The sequence below is a fragment of the Cygnus atratus genome, chromosome 5, assembly GCF_013377495.2.
Source record: "Cygnus atratus isolate AKBS03 ecotype Queensland, Australia chromosome 5, CAtr_DNAZoo_HiC_assembly, whole genome shotgun sequence".
NCBI lineage: Eukaryota > Metazoa > Chordata > Aves > Anseriformes > Anatidae > Cygnus > Cygnus atratus.
In genome coordinates, this window is record NC_066366.1 from 49,415,806 (window position 1) to 49,430,533 (window position 14,728).

The 14,728-nt window shown below is 45.3% G+C and overlaps 1 protein-coding gene across 2 annotated transcripts in view; it reads right to left on the bottom strand.

Annotated features, from left to right (window-relative positions):
- The window catches only part of ITPK1 (inositol-tetrakisphosphate 1-kinase), a 143,084-nt gene that overhangs the window by 66,703 nt on the left and 61,653 nt on the right, over positions 1-14,728 (bottom strand). For both annotated transcript variants that reach the window (XM_035539324.2, XM_035539323.2), the window contains exon 4: positions 7,725-7,850. In XM_035539324.2, coding sequence (XP_035395217.1) covers positions 7,725-7,850 — 126 coding nt within the window. The remainder of the gene's footprint in view (positions 1-7,724; positions 7,851-14,728) is intronic.

The window sequence follows — 14,728 nt, forward strand, 5'->3', positions numbered from 1 at the left end:
AACCCAGACAACAATCTGTTGGATATTTAGGCTTCCCTGCAGTATTTTGAAAGGGCTGTCCCTGGGCTGCAGTTCAGCTTGACCCAGACAACGTCTGTGTTTTCCTCTTCCTAATCTTTGACATAATAAAAGCAAACAAGAAAAAAAAAAAAGGACTTTTAGCAGATCCTCCTTTGTTTGTACTCCAGGCTTGGCATTCAGTAATGCTCTGTACCAGCCCTGTTACTGGCAGAAGGCCAGCAATGAAATCTGAAATCAGAAGAGCTTCAAATGAGAGACCAAGCATCTGATGTTCCCTATTAAATACCTCTGGATATAGCCCAGAGATTAAAAAATAGCTTTTCTTGAGAAGCATATATATAGATGAGAACAGAATTGATTGTCATTTTACCCAAAAAGGTAGTTAATGATTTTTTTCTTCCATTTTTAATATTTTAACAGAAAGTTGATATAGTATCTACTGCAAATATTAGGTCATTAGATGATAAGAGATACTCACTGACTCATTGACTCGATTTTATTACTGAGTAATAAAACTTCTATAACCTTTTGTTTAATATTAAATAAAAGCTCCATATAAAAATGTTAGTAAATGAAACAGTAACAAGTGTTTGGATTTGTGCTTTCCTGTGTACAGAAACACAGAGATGACTGCTTGTAACAACAAACTGATGTTTTCCAAGGGAGAAAACATGTATAGACAGAAACAAAATTTATCCAAAGACTTTGCATCAGATTCAGACTTAAATTATAAAAGTTCCTTTTCATTGTCTTGGGTGGTGATGCTTTCTTTTCACGGACACCTCTTTCCAGAAGGAAAGGTACAGGCAAGGTAGATCTTGAATAAACACTGATCTCAACACTGTTTGTCTCTTTAAACATAAAGAGATTCTTACCGTGGTTGGGAAGGATGAGGGTGGTGGCACAGGGCAGTGGACAGAAGCCTCTTCTGTTCCTTTTCTATTAATTTCACATCTGAAAGCAACTTTGAGTACTCAGCTTCCCTGATTTTCCTTCAAGAGTCCACCACAGCTTCATTTTGCAAATACCTATCCCCAGGAAAGCTATCCTACAACAGTTAGCACTTGGAAGGGGGATTTTTAGTTAATTCTGCCTGCTTACAAGGCTCTTCCAACACCAATGTAAGAGAGAATTATTTTTCAAATGGGAAAAACACAGGCACTGCCCAGTGAATTAAAGTGTAAATAGACCATTTCAACTCTCTCTCTCTCTCCCTGGCCCCCCCCAGTACGAAAAAAGCTACTAAGCTTTGGAAGTTTCCTTTGATTTTTCACTTCCCTTTTTTCAGCAGGGCACATGAAAAAAGAAGAGAATCACACAAGTATTTTCAGAGTACAAAGGTGGTAACTAGAATAACAATGGGCTAGTATATTAAAAAGACAGAAAAAAAAAAACAACTAAAAATCCACTCGCATCATCTCCACAAGTACACACCCAAGTCATCTTTTTTAAGCTGATACTTCTGATGAAAGCAATCAGTGCAGCAAGAACAACGCACTCCCCCCTCCTGAACAAGAGTAATGCCTAACTCCTCTACTGCCAAAATATCTCCATAATTTCCCTTCATCCCAGCCCTAAACTCTTCTAATGAATCAAGAACAGAAGAGCTCTTCCTGGACAATTTCAGAGTAGGAGAGTCAGCAGTAGGAAATATGGGGCAGGGGTGGGGAGGATGAAGAGAGGGGTAGGAAACATTTTCAGTTTTCATCAACCTGACAGCAGAGGCCTAGGAATAAAAACCATTTGTCATCCATCTTTTCAAGAAGGCTAATGCAAAGAGAACCTGTTCAAAAAAATGTCAGAGACAAATTAATAACCCTATTGATTTTCCATCACTTGGAAATCCATCACTTGGACATCAATGTGAATGGAACAGACAAGTAGGAAGCTGCAATGAATAGAGCTACCCAAGCCCCTGTACAGCTATGACAGGCAGCTGTGCAGAGTATTTTGCTATAATCATAACAAAGTTTCCCTAGTCAGCAGCGACTTACACCAGCCAAAACATACTCAACTTTCAAAGTCATAAACTTTGTCCGGAGGGCAGGAACTGGGGTAGTTTGGTTCTCTTCCTTATCAAGGCGAAGGGAACCGAGCACCAGCAAGTGAAAGGGACCCTTGGGGACTCTTCCCACCTGACTTCTCCCCCATATTCCTCTGGTCAAGAAGGAGCCACCAAGGACTTTAATGGTTTTGTTGTCGTTGTTTGCTTTTACTGGCTGACAATCTATGCTCAATCAGATGAGCCCAGTGTTGCTGTGGGTAGGAAGGGAGACTAATCATCTCTATGTCCTGCCGTGTAAGGGCCTACGTGTCCCATGAAGCAAACCGGAAATTTTCTCCACTTTGCACTTCATGAACTTCACCTGGTGCTGCACATGGTCTTCATTGCACCCTTGGAGGAGATCACCAAGCACTCATCACTAATCTTAGGTGAAGTGGAGCATGATTTAGAGCTGCAAATACTCTCCAGAGGAACCGCAGTCCAGACCACACATCCAAGCTGTATGAAGACCTCAGAAAGCTCAGTCCCAAGGTCTTCTTCAGCTAAAAGCCCTTGGTCTGTAAATTACATGTAATCACAGCTACTATAAATTTGCATCAGAGCTCCAAACAGACAAAAAAAATCCTTATCACAGCCATCCTGAGTTGACAAAAAGGGCTCCTCATATTGATCTCAAAGAGGAGTTAATACGGTTTTCTTTCATTTATGACTTGCAGAATGAAAACTTGGGGATGCAAAGGGGATGGCCTAGATCACACAACAAAGCCGTGAATTGAACCCACATCCTAGAACTCCCTTCTAATTCTTTAGGCATTATATTCTACTTCTTTGCGGGAAGATGGCATCCTCAAGAAATAGATATATTTGGTAATACATTGTTTACTGAACAACAAAGGATTAATGACAGGGAGAAAAAAATATCAAGTTCTTCTCTAACGTACTTGGGATTTTGAATATTGTCATTTGCAGTTCAATTTAATATTCCTAAATATGAAGGCCTTGAAGGCACTAGCCAGCTATATCCAAGCATTTTGTAAGAAGAATTAAGTTTCTAAGGGCAGCCCTGCAGCAGCTGCTCTAGAAGATGCCTGGCCAAAGCCTGCTGCTGCAAGCACAGTAATGCCAAATTCCAATTAGGAAAAATGCTCAAAAGAGACCAAACCCACCATTACCACTGCCATGAAACGAAGATGAAAAATCAGAGGAGTCCTTAACGCATGAGCACAATTCACCTGCACAAAAGACCGGTATAGGACAATGCTTTGTACCCATAGGGTGTTTTTCACCCAGTTTTTTTCTTTCCCATACAGTTCAACTGTTAGTTGAACAAATTTGTTTAACCAAATTTGTATTAACCAATCAAGTCAGGAGACAGGGAACTATTTCTTCTGCATCTGACTTGCTCAGACCCTATCCTCAATTCCATCTGCCTCTACTACTTGCGCTCTGGAAAAAAAATATAGAAAGCAGGTATTACTGTGGAGAAAGATTTTCTAATGATACAGTTGCTTTTTTATTAACAGATCTGCAGACAATTTAAAGGTGTTCTGACTTAGATGTTGCATATGCTCCAGGTGCGTGAGCAATACTTTGCGATTTTCCTGTAAAAAGTTCTCATATGCTGATGGGAAGTTGGAAGTTTTCGTTCTGGTAATACTGGAAATTTGGATTGTATGTCAAATGCTGTAGAAAGCAAAGTGCTTTATTAATAAATAGGGACCAGTTTATGAACAGGGGGTGGTAAATGGAGGCATAGAAAGGCAGATTATTCTTCAACAACAAAGTAGCGGAGATAGTAACAGACTAGAAGACTGAATTTCAGCCCTATTACCCAGTTCCTGGATTACAATTATTTCTGTTTTACTCTACTGTAACCTAACCCTGCTCCAGCCTAATTTGCTTCCCCTTTAGTTCTCTGTTATTCTTAGAAGGCAGCAGACAGGTCTGCAAAAATACCTAACAAAACAGAATGCTCTCGTGCCATGCAGATATTTAAACCTATTCATCGCTATGCAAATCCTACAGAATGGATCTGACTTCCTGTATCAAATACCTCTCTTAGTACTCTCCAGGACTCCCTGGTATATCTGAGACGACTGTTCTCACCTCTACGTGAGTTAGCGTGTCTCAAGAAGCACATCCCCAGCCCAAATCACTGACCTGGGAGATCTCCTGTTCCTTTACACTGTATGTGATAAGGACCATGCTGCCAACAAAAAAAAAACCAGGCACATGAAAACAGGGGTGGTGATGTTAACACAGCTGAAGTTGGCATTATGGGAGAGAAGAGCTGGGCTGGGACACACAGGGAGCAGGCAGATTTGTTTGAAAAAAAGATCTGTGATATCCAAGATTAACAAAGACAGCAAGAGCTGCAGCACAGTCCTAAGAAACAGCAAAGCACAGCAATACTACTGCTGTGCTTCCTTTAACATGGGATTACCTTGAATACGGCAACGCTTGATTTATTATTTCTAATGGGATGGAGAGGAAAGGCAAGACTGAAATGTTGTACGGGCACACAAGGCTACACTCGAATAGATAAATCAGTATTCTGGGGCAATATCAGCTTGATTGCTTAGCTTTTATTAGGACTATGACTTAAGCCTGCTAAAACAAGTTTTAACGCAGTTTGAGCACAGAAGTTAACAGCCTGTGAGACGTGAGAGCAGTCAGTAAATTCATGGCAGGACACGGACAGCCCCGTCCTGGAGAAGGGCAGAGGAGGTGGAACAGAAGCGCCATTCACGGCCTGCGAGCCCTGACCGCGGGCGATGCTGGGAGGTCAGCGGCCCCGGATGACAAGGAGGCACGAACTGCAGCCGGCATTAGCAGGACAGTCCCCATCCCGTGTGCCGTGGTACGGGGGATTTCAGCACAGCTATTTCTGAGCCGCCCTGAAATGAGCAGTTTGTGATTTGCCAGCAGTAGCAAAGGCTGTAACACCGACCCCAAACGAACGCCCCTCTACGCCAGCCAGGGGTCTGCACCCTTTTTTGATTTGCGTACCTATAAACTTCTACTGGGAGCGCGTAAAGAGGCTGTAAGCCTGCTGGGAGCACGCTTGGTTTTCTTCACAGCCTTGGCTGAGCCAGCACAACAGCGCAGGCGGTGCTCCTTCCCACCCAGCTCCCCCAGCACCTTGACTTTGATCAAAAAGTCGAGATAGTGAAACTGATGCCATCACGCACACCAACAGCGAACAAATTTGATTAGTCTGACAGAAATGTATGATTTGTGCAAGTTTTGCCAAGATTTTATATAAGGTCTCCTATTCCTGCCCCTGCCACGATGTAAACTGTAAATATGTAGAAATTTGAGATCTCTGCAGTAAGCAATTGCATACTGAAACTGTTATATTTTCTGAAAAAAATAAAATTCAAGCTGCACTATATAAAATACCTTATTCCTGACAAAAGCTTTGAAAACAGAAATAATATTCAAAATACATCTTATTTTTATGCTCTATTAACCACTATATGCAAATTAAACATTTATCACTTCTAAAAGTTAAAAACAATTTAATTTCTAATAGTCTGTAGTTAAAAAATACTGCCGTATTTGATATCAGCATCTGAAAACATTAACTGCCAGAAAATCAGTGATACAGTTTTAACTTATGTAGCTCTGAAGCATTTGAGAGTGTTAGAAGAGACTTCAGAGGGGGGAGTTAAGTTTCTGGTTTGTAGGTGCAGCTTTGCTTGTTTGGGTTTTAACATTTTCATATGGTGATGTTTCTGTTTTTAGGCCACTCTACATCTCTATTCAGGTGATATTATTCTTTTGCAAGTGCTACCAAAAACAATACAAAGAACAAGTCCCTGAACTAAAGAATAAATGCATAAATGTATGCATACACCACTTATCTCTCAGTACTCTCAGGATCTATCCCACAGACTCATTAGATAAAAATCACATTTTCACTGAGATTCTAGTTTAAATAGGTTTAAAAACAAAGCGTCGACATCTAAGCTACACAAAAATAACGGATTAAGTTATTTAAATGCTAGCAAAGGTACACAGAGTAATGTCAAGGTATCGTACTGTGATTACTTTAAGAAATGTACTGGGGCAAGGGACTTAGCTCTAGCAGGTCACTTTCCCTCTAATAGCATTCCACCGGTGCAGCAGCTGTCACACCGACAGAACAGCCCATTAAGTCCTCAGCCAAAGCCGAGGCTCTCACTGCAAAGTGCTCTGCCCCATTTCATACTGAACTTCACCTTGGCAGCTAAGTGCAGCTTTAGGAAAATATGTCCTCTATACTTAGCACTGCTTCTTCCAGACCTCACTCAGATATTTGTAAAAGTAACAGCCTAAGACCTTAGCAATTACATGCAGTAAGTTGGCTAGCTGAAATTCTTACTAAAAATATTCAATAACCATTGAAGAGTTCTTGCTCAGGAATAAAATAAATGTTTCAGATATTAACTATTGCTACACACTAACTGTTCTCTAATGCTTGCACAGTTTCCCTATCAGCATGTTCTCCAGGGGACCAGAGAGGTGCCACAGTATTACAAAGAGATGCAAAGTTCTGTGCCTCACACTCAGGAATGCAACTGATGTAGTAAGGATTGGGAATCATGAATCTCATGAGTTTTACACAGCTGTGAGCAACTCAATGTGTGTGCCCTTTTACGTCTTTGGGCATCAGCTTTTACCAATAATATGTGTATTGTGAAGCCAAATTAGTTGGTGTTTGAAATGGGCCAAGACTGCGAGCATTAGCAGAAAGTCCCTGAAGTCCATCTCTCCATATGCTGCTTTGGTCGTTTGAAATTTCAAGCGCTGTGGGAAATGGGTGCCCACGCTACTCATCTACTCTTCAGAGAACTGGTGCCAGAGGGCCGGACCCACAAGCCAAACTTTTCATCTCCTGGGTGAATTTGAATAATACACAGGTAGGAGGAAGTGGAGAAGCTCTGTAACTAGAGCAAAGAGTATTTCCTCCATTAAGTACAGTATTTTCTGCATTACTAGGAGTAGAACATTAAGCAGAGCAAACAGAACACGATTTCCCAAGACAGCAAAGTTGTCAAAACTGCAGAATTTGTCTCTTTTTCCACCTGACATAAGCATATTTCATAAATTTCTCAAAGTACCTCATTTAACTTTGCTTCTCTTTGAAAGAAAAGAATATACCTTTGATCAAAGCTATCCACCAGGAACACCACCTTTTAAAATGATAAATGCATCATTATTCAGACTACTGATAGGAATTCTTTGGGAAAACAGTTCTCTGTACCTTGAGAAAAAAAAAGTTAAGAGAACGAGATTGTATTAGAGGACAAAAATGCTGACACTAGCCTTGATGTATAGAAATCAGCATTCTGAGAAGCAGGACAACTGGGCCAAATTAATTCAGTATCTTCTATCATGCAGAGACAGGTATATGTAAAGGGCCCTGCAAGCACCTGCTTTTCCTTGTGGACAGCACCTGCACTTTTGGAACATCAGAACAATGTTTTGTGGGAAACCAGTTATTATTAAGCTTACCAATGCAATGTAAAACCTATCCAGAGGTGAGAGTCCATTGTAGACTGACACAATTTCTGGTGGGCTCTCTCGGCAGGACAGCAGTGTGCCTGAAAGCTCTTTTCATCAAACATCAACTGCACAGGGAACAGACTGGATGTGCTGCACCAAGATCACCCTCCTGCTTGAAGGACAGAAGGGCTGTGAAAGAGCCACTTACCTGGAACCTTTGCACCAACTCCAGTGACTGGCTGTCATTCTGGTCTGCTTCAAGGATGACGTCCGTCAGTTTATGTATGATCACATCCAAAGGGCCCTGGTCTTCAATGGGTTTGGTGAGGTCAAGCTGAAGAAACCAGAGAGAAACCTTTTGTTATAATGTGAAGGATCGGAGGCTCTTGTCCCTGTCCGAGGTGTTCCCATCACACAGGTGGCATTTACACGCTGCCTTTATTTCGATACATTACCTAAATCCCTGAGAAATGACATTTCACCGTCTGCCGAAAAACTTTACTCAGATATTTACTTCTCAGCAGTATACATCGAACTTCCTGAAAAAGTGGTGAAATTGTTGCCAAGCATCCTTCATCCAAAGGCCTACCTGTGCCGCTTCTCCACCCTGAGCAAGTATTTCCCACTTCAGCTCTCTTCCCCGTAGTTACACGTACACACAAAAGGAATGAGCCAACAATAATTAGTGCCACTAATAAGAGGAATGACTAATAAGAGGAATGCCTACCGTGCCCTTCACCCTTCGGGACTGCACAGTACAGCACCCAGGGCAGCAACACAGGTAACAAATACGCAGCTCAGGATCACTGCAGGCTCGTCTGCTGCAGGGAGAGCACCGAGCTGTAGGGAGGAGTGCTGCGCCCAGAGCACAGCAAATATGCTTTGGCAGATAGCTGGGTAGGGGAACGCAGATTTGGGATGGGCTCGGCAGAAATTCAGCTCTGGACAGCAGGGAAGGGCCCAACAACGGAGGCGATGTGTCACAGGGCTTGGTCCCCAGTACCAAGGCAGGGTTCAAGGAGCAGAGCAGCTCCCTGTACTGGAAGAGGGTGGAGGTAGGGATCCCCTGAGAAACCTTAGGCAGGGCTCCTGGACCTGACGGGATGCAGACACGAGCCCTAAGAGAACTCTGTGTCATTGTGAAAGCTCAGACTCATCCCACCAGGCCATATATCCAAACAGTAAAGATTTCTACTACACGAGCAAAAAACCCGCACCACGAGGACCACCCGGCTGCAGCACAGAGTCCTGCAGAGGCTGGAGGATCTCCACCCTTTGAGGTTTTCAGACCTGACCGGACAAAGCCCTAAATAACCTAATCTGAATTTAAAGCTGAATCTGCTTTGATCGAGATGACGTACTGAAGACCTCCTCAGGTCCCTACCAAACACCCCAATCCCATGAAGCTACTTATCGGACCTGAACATTCTCAGCGTAAATAACCGAGCAGGCTCATGTTCTTGCCAACACGCCTGGCTGCCTGCAGCACGAAAGCCACCACAACATCAGCTGCTGCTCCTCCAGCAGTGCCGAGATGCGCTGCAGCAGCGGCAACTTACGCCTGTAAACAACAGGGTGGAACATCTTCGAAATGGAAGACAGACGCGTGCCGCGTAAACTGCAGGTGGCATCTGCTCCTACAGGCACGGGCTCGCTCCTTCCCACGGCTGCCGCTGCTCCTGTTCGCTCTGGCATTGCAGGGGGTGCCCGGCGGGGAGAGGAGGAATGGCCAGGAGACGCTGTGGGTGCTCTGTTCCGGGAGATGCCCCATCCTCACCGTCTCATTAGCTTGGGTTTTGTGCTATATAATTTCCCACCGCGTAGAAATGGCTCTGCTTTGACTTAGGAGCGCCTTAAGGAAGGTAACGGTAAGAAGGGATGGCTGGAGCTCGAGCACCAACAAAACTGAAGCAGCAGAAATCTCGCAGCTTTGTGACAATATGCCGGCTGCCAGTCTCACCGACCCGTGTAGCTGTTCAGGCACTCCAGGCTTACTCAAGGAAAGTAACTGGAGACAAACTGGGACACAAGCGTCCTTCCCAGCAGAGACCACCTCCGCTTGCACATTACGTTATGCTCCTGCTAATGGTCACAGGTTGAGGCTCTAGTGCTATCTTTGAAGTACTCGTGCAGATCCTAATGAGACTCAGAGGCACTGTCTACAGGCAGGCAGCAGACCCTCTGTATGGGAAGGAGATGTAAAAGCAAAGACAAACAAGACGGACCTGATGGGGATGCTCGGGCTATGGCAAGGCAGTCCCCAGGAGGTCTGGCTGTGCTAGCACATTTTGGCTCCCATGAGCAGTGCAAACCTAAGTGTCTGCAGAACCAAGGCAAAATGGTGTGAGTTGCAGCTTAGCTAAGGACGTGGAAGGAGACCATCTATTTTTGCAACCAAGTTCCAAAAAATTAGTTAATATTCTTAGAAGAAATCTCAGATGATCACACTGCTTTTCCTGATTTTTTTTTTTCATCTGTCTATCACATCTGGAAGGAAACTCCAAAACAAAGGGTCCATTCAGCCGAGTCAGAAAGTTCCCAGTTGCCAAAGTAGAAAAATGTGAATTATTCCTTTTCCAGGGCTTCCACTTTGAAAAACAGTGAGAACCAAGTAAGTATCTGAGATTGGTTACCCCACCACGTTCTTACCGCAGTTGCAGCTCAATCTGCACAGAAGCACTCGGAACCCAAGAAAACAGTCCTCCCTTTCAGCCTTGACCCAAGAATAGAAGAAGCCTTCACGGCATACGCAGGCATTTTCAGCAGAGCGTTTTCCAGAAACATAAGACATCTGGGCAAGACAACTTCCTCACAAAACGTGTCAGCTAAAACCAACAGGTGTATGCCGAACATGTAAACAAAATGCACCTACCAGGATTTGCACAGGCAAATCAGAAAGTGTTAAAAAGGGGCCCCTGTAACAGTGCTCGGCCTCCTCCCTTGCAAATAAAGCGATCCTGGATGCAGCAGCACGCCCAGGCAGCTGCTCCATGGGCAGCTCAGCAATTGCTTCAAGTGGCTCAACAAGGGCAGCAGGTACATTTCGGCCACACAAACCTTCACAATTTGATCCGAGATTTTGTGGATTGGCTGATCAAACCGCTTGCAAGAATAAGCTCTCTGTGTTCCGGGCCACGCTGTGGAAAGCAAATATTTCTGAGCTGTGTGGAATTTGGAAGTGTTCCACCTTCCTTTTATATACCAAGGAAAAAAAGTTAGAGGAAAAAATAAAGAGGTTTGAGGGGGAAAAAAGGAGCCTTTTCGAGTGGAGTATCAGGCCCAATCACAAGTCAGTGAAAGTACAGTGCAAAATTTCTGATGGCCCTCTGCTGAGACAAACACTGATTCATTGTTCGTCATCAGCTGGAATTGGAGCCCTCCTACTTCCCTTCTCTTTCAGCATCTCTCTCTCCAAACGATCTTTGCATTTGACATGATCACCCCAAGGTTTGTTTTCGAACAGAACTAACGCCATAGCAACAGAAGGGAGAGAAAAGATTTATCAGCACTAGCTTGAAAAAACAGAAACCATAGCCATGGCGTGCTTTCTTCTGCAAAGTAGGCTACGGTCTGTATTTCCTATTCTGCTTTCACAAAAAAAAAAAAAAGGCCAGCGGGGTATTGGTTTCATGTCATCGCTACTTACCACCAGAACCCAGCAGAGATCAGGTGAATGACGTGGAAGACAGCATCAAAGCTGTGCACAGTTTGTAGAAAACAGCAGATATGAGGCATTTGCCTTCCCAAGTTTTACAAGTCTGTATATGGAAGAAAGCAACCACTAGATAAATGTCCTCATCACTACACCGCTCACCTTCCAATAGAAAGGCTGGCTGGGAGTTAAAAAGCACGCCATGCTTAGAAACCTCTCAGCCCCCCAAGGGCATCCACCAGAGAGCAAGTTGTGTGTGTGCATGGCTCCATCGCCGCCCTCATCTTCCCTCCCCTCCTTCTGCTGTCCTCCAAGCACACGGGCAACACATTATCCAAAATCGTTATGCAGGAGGGCAAAAGAAGTTTGTTTCCATTAAGCGTAATTTGTGTAAAGTCTTGGGGTTGTTTTTCTCCGGAACACTGGCCATCCATCGACATCGCGGGGACGGGACGGGCGCCTGGCGGCGTGCCACCGCTCCCCCGCGGTCCCACCCGCAGCCCCGCACGCAGGCGGCTCTGGGAGCGGAGTTCAGAAATAAAGCCAGGTCCAAGGGAAGAGATCTGGAACCGTTCACCCGGGGAAAAAACAAACAAACAACCCTGCAAATGCTGCATTTGGCAAAAAAAATCATTTATCTAAATGACTAATTTTTTATTTTTATTTTTTAATTTTATCAACGCTCCCATCCATGCTATAATCAACTGTATTTCAGAATCTGGCTCAGCAGGATTGCTTTTTTTTCTTTAAAGCTCTTTTGCAGAAATAATTTTTGCATTATCATTCACATGAACTGAAGCCTGAATGCCAACCTGTTCTGTTCCCTGAACTGAAGACAAGATCTGCCCCCTGCTACATCCCTGAGGAATTTACAACACATTTCTCCCTTTCCATTTATCCTCATTTTTCTCTTAATTTATTTCCATTAAAAAAATAAAATAAACCTCATTTTCTTCAAGCATTTTGCTCCCAGTCTGCAAACAGCTAATGACCTCCACCCCCCAGACCGCTGCACCAAAGTTCTGGCTTTGTTTCGGTTTTTATTTGATCTGCTGCTCACAATACGAGTGCGTGCGCCTCTGCAAGCGGCCTCTCTTGCTGCAGAGGAAATCATGAAACTTTCACCCAGAAGGGGTGAGTGAAGATAAGGAGAAACCATCAGGGGTGATAGCTTTATTCTGAGCCTTCTCACTGGACAGACGCAAGACCATTATCTCGAGTGCTAGAAAGTTTAATTAAACGCCACAATTTAATTAAATGCCACAAATGGGTATTCTGTCCATTTTTCCCTCCCTTCTGGTAGAAAGCCACCAATGCTCTGCAACACTGTCACAAATCAGAGTCCAAAAGCCTGTGTGGCAGTTCCACCATTTCCTGGCACCGAATCCCGCTCCCCAGGCACCGGACGCGTAGCACCAGCCTGACTTGACCTCTCTGCTCCCTGAGCCCCGAGGCTGAATACGGCGTTTTCTACACACATCTACTGTATCCTGTTAGTCGGGTATTCAGTTATGGCTGCACTGACCCCAGAATGCGTGGGGTTTATTTCCATCATAATTCTCTTTCTTAAACTCCACTGAATGTAGACCTTCGGGTTACAGTCATCACCTTTCTCTGCTGAGGTTATTTTCTACCCTGTATCTTATCACAAATTTGTACCAAAACGCTTGTAAAACAGAGCCCCTTCCTTCCCCAGCCACAGCCCCGGTGTTTAGCTCCGCTGTGCATCAGTGCTGTGCGAGTCACGCTGAAAAATAGGCACGGGCTCTGGGTTAGAAAGCCAGGTCTTTGAGAAGCTGAAAACTGACAGCTGATGTATTGGTGTACGCCGCTCTCTCCCCAGAAAGCTCAGAGATGAAAGGCTCCAAAAATATCTTAAGCATTCTGGAGAGGGAAGGGAAGAAGCAAAAATCAATAGTGCCAAGTTCACTGCTTTGCACTGTAAAGAGTAAAGGAAACAGAAATACACGGGTGAGTCTGATTACAGGAGGGAAAGTGCTTGTGTTTGAAAGGAAGCGGGGCAGAAAGCAGGAAAATGGTTTTGTGTCTACTTCTACCCCTGCACATGAGACCTTCCGCCACAGTTTGGAGCAACAGCCTGGCTCGGAAGCCTGCTTGCTCTTGGGATAAATTCAGGGAAACTCTCGGGACCAAAGCAACTCAGCTCGTTCCCCCCTGCCGAGCCAAATCCTGCAGGAGCTGCCCCATCCTGCCCCTCCACCAGGGCATCCCCACAGACCCCCGTGCCAGGTCCACGCAGGTACAGAGCCAGCACGCACGACTCCAAGTCCGAGCCCATGGGAGGTGGCAAAGCACATCCCCAGACGCCAGGCGGAAAGACGCCTATCTGGTGGATGAAGAGCAGGTAGCGTCACCGATACACAGCCTTTCCACTTCTCCTCAAATATTTACATATTCAATCTAAATAAGTATTAAAACTTTTAAATATTTAAGACTCGCTCCCGGTCTCTCCAGCCGAGCAAGCCAACGACCTCAGTTGTCCTCGCGCACAGCCGGCTCGGCTGCTCAGCACTGCTGCTGGGGCCAGAGCACGCAGAGCGAACAATCCTCTTTGCGGCAGAAACACCAGTTCTGCCCCATTGCAGAGGGCAGACGTGACCCCAGCCATCAGAGGCTGCAAAGGAAGAGTAAAAAGTTCACCAGGAGGATCTCTTTTCTCTCCACCCCTTCCCCAGCCATCCGTCCCGGTGCAGAGTCAGCCCGAACGCTCAGCAATCTGAGCAAGGAAATCCGCTGGGGAGAGGAGACTTCCCCCGGCTCTCCTGCTCTCCCCTCAGCCCAAACGCGCACCACGGCATCGACAACCACCGCCAGGGCAGGGAGGAACTCTCCCCCAGGCAGGAAGGAAACGCAGCTTCAGAACACGGTACCTTTCTGCTCGTCTTCTCAGAATCGAGGAAATTCAAGAGCAGCTGAGGAGCTCACCACCTGCCCCTGCAGGCCGTCAGCTCTGCGGGTTACCTTCTGCAGCCCTGCCCAGCTCAGCTGTAAGAGTGCCACCAAAGGGAAAGGAAAGCGGGTCCCACGCTGGGACACACCATTCATATTCCCAGATGCCAGCTACACCCCAAGGAGCCAGGGTTGCCTGAAGGTGAGGAGCAGCACAGCATAAGCTACGAAGCCCTGCTGGGCTCCCATTTTCTCAGACACCGAGATGTTAACGCAGGAGGAGCAGATTCTGGGTTTAACAGATGGTTTCTTTGCATTTTCTGTCACTGATGGCAGAGCTGATTCCTTTGCGTTCTGTTTGGCACAAGCTGCAGAGGATACGTGCAAGCGCTTTGCGTGCTTGCAGGACTTACACGCTGCTGCTGCCCCGGGAGCAGCAATCTCCAAAAAGCCTAGGAAGGGAGATGCTGTATTCCAGACAAAACGAGGCAAAAAGAAATCTTAGAGGTTTTGGGGTTTTAATTTTATGCTACGTGCACTGACATACATGACTCATTTATGGCTCGGTTTGCTAACCTCCATGTAAAAGAACAGCACTTGCACACCCGAGGCTTGTCCCTGGAGCGACAGCGAGCTCCCGGCTCCTCCTC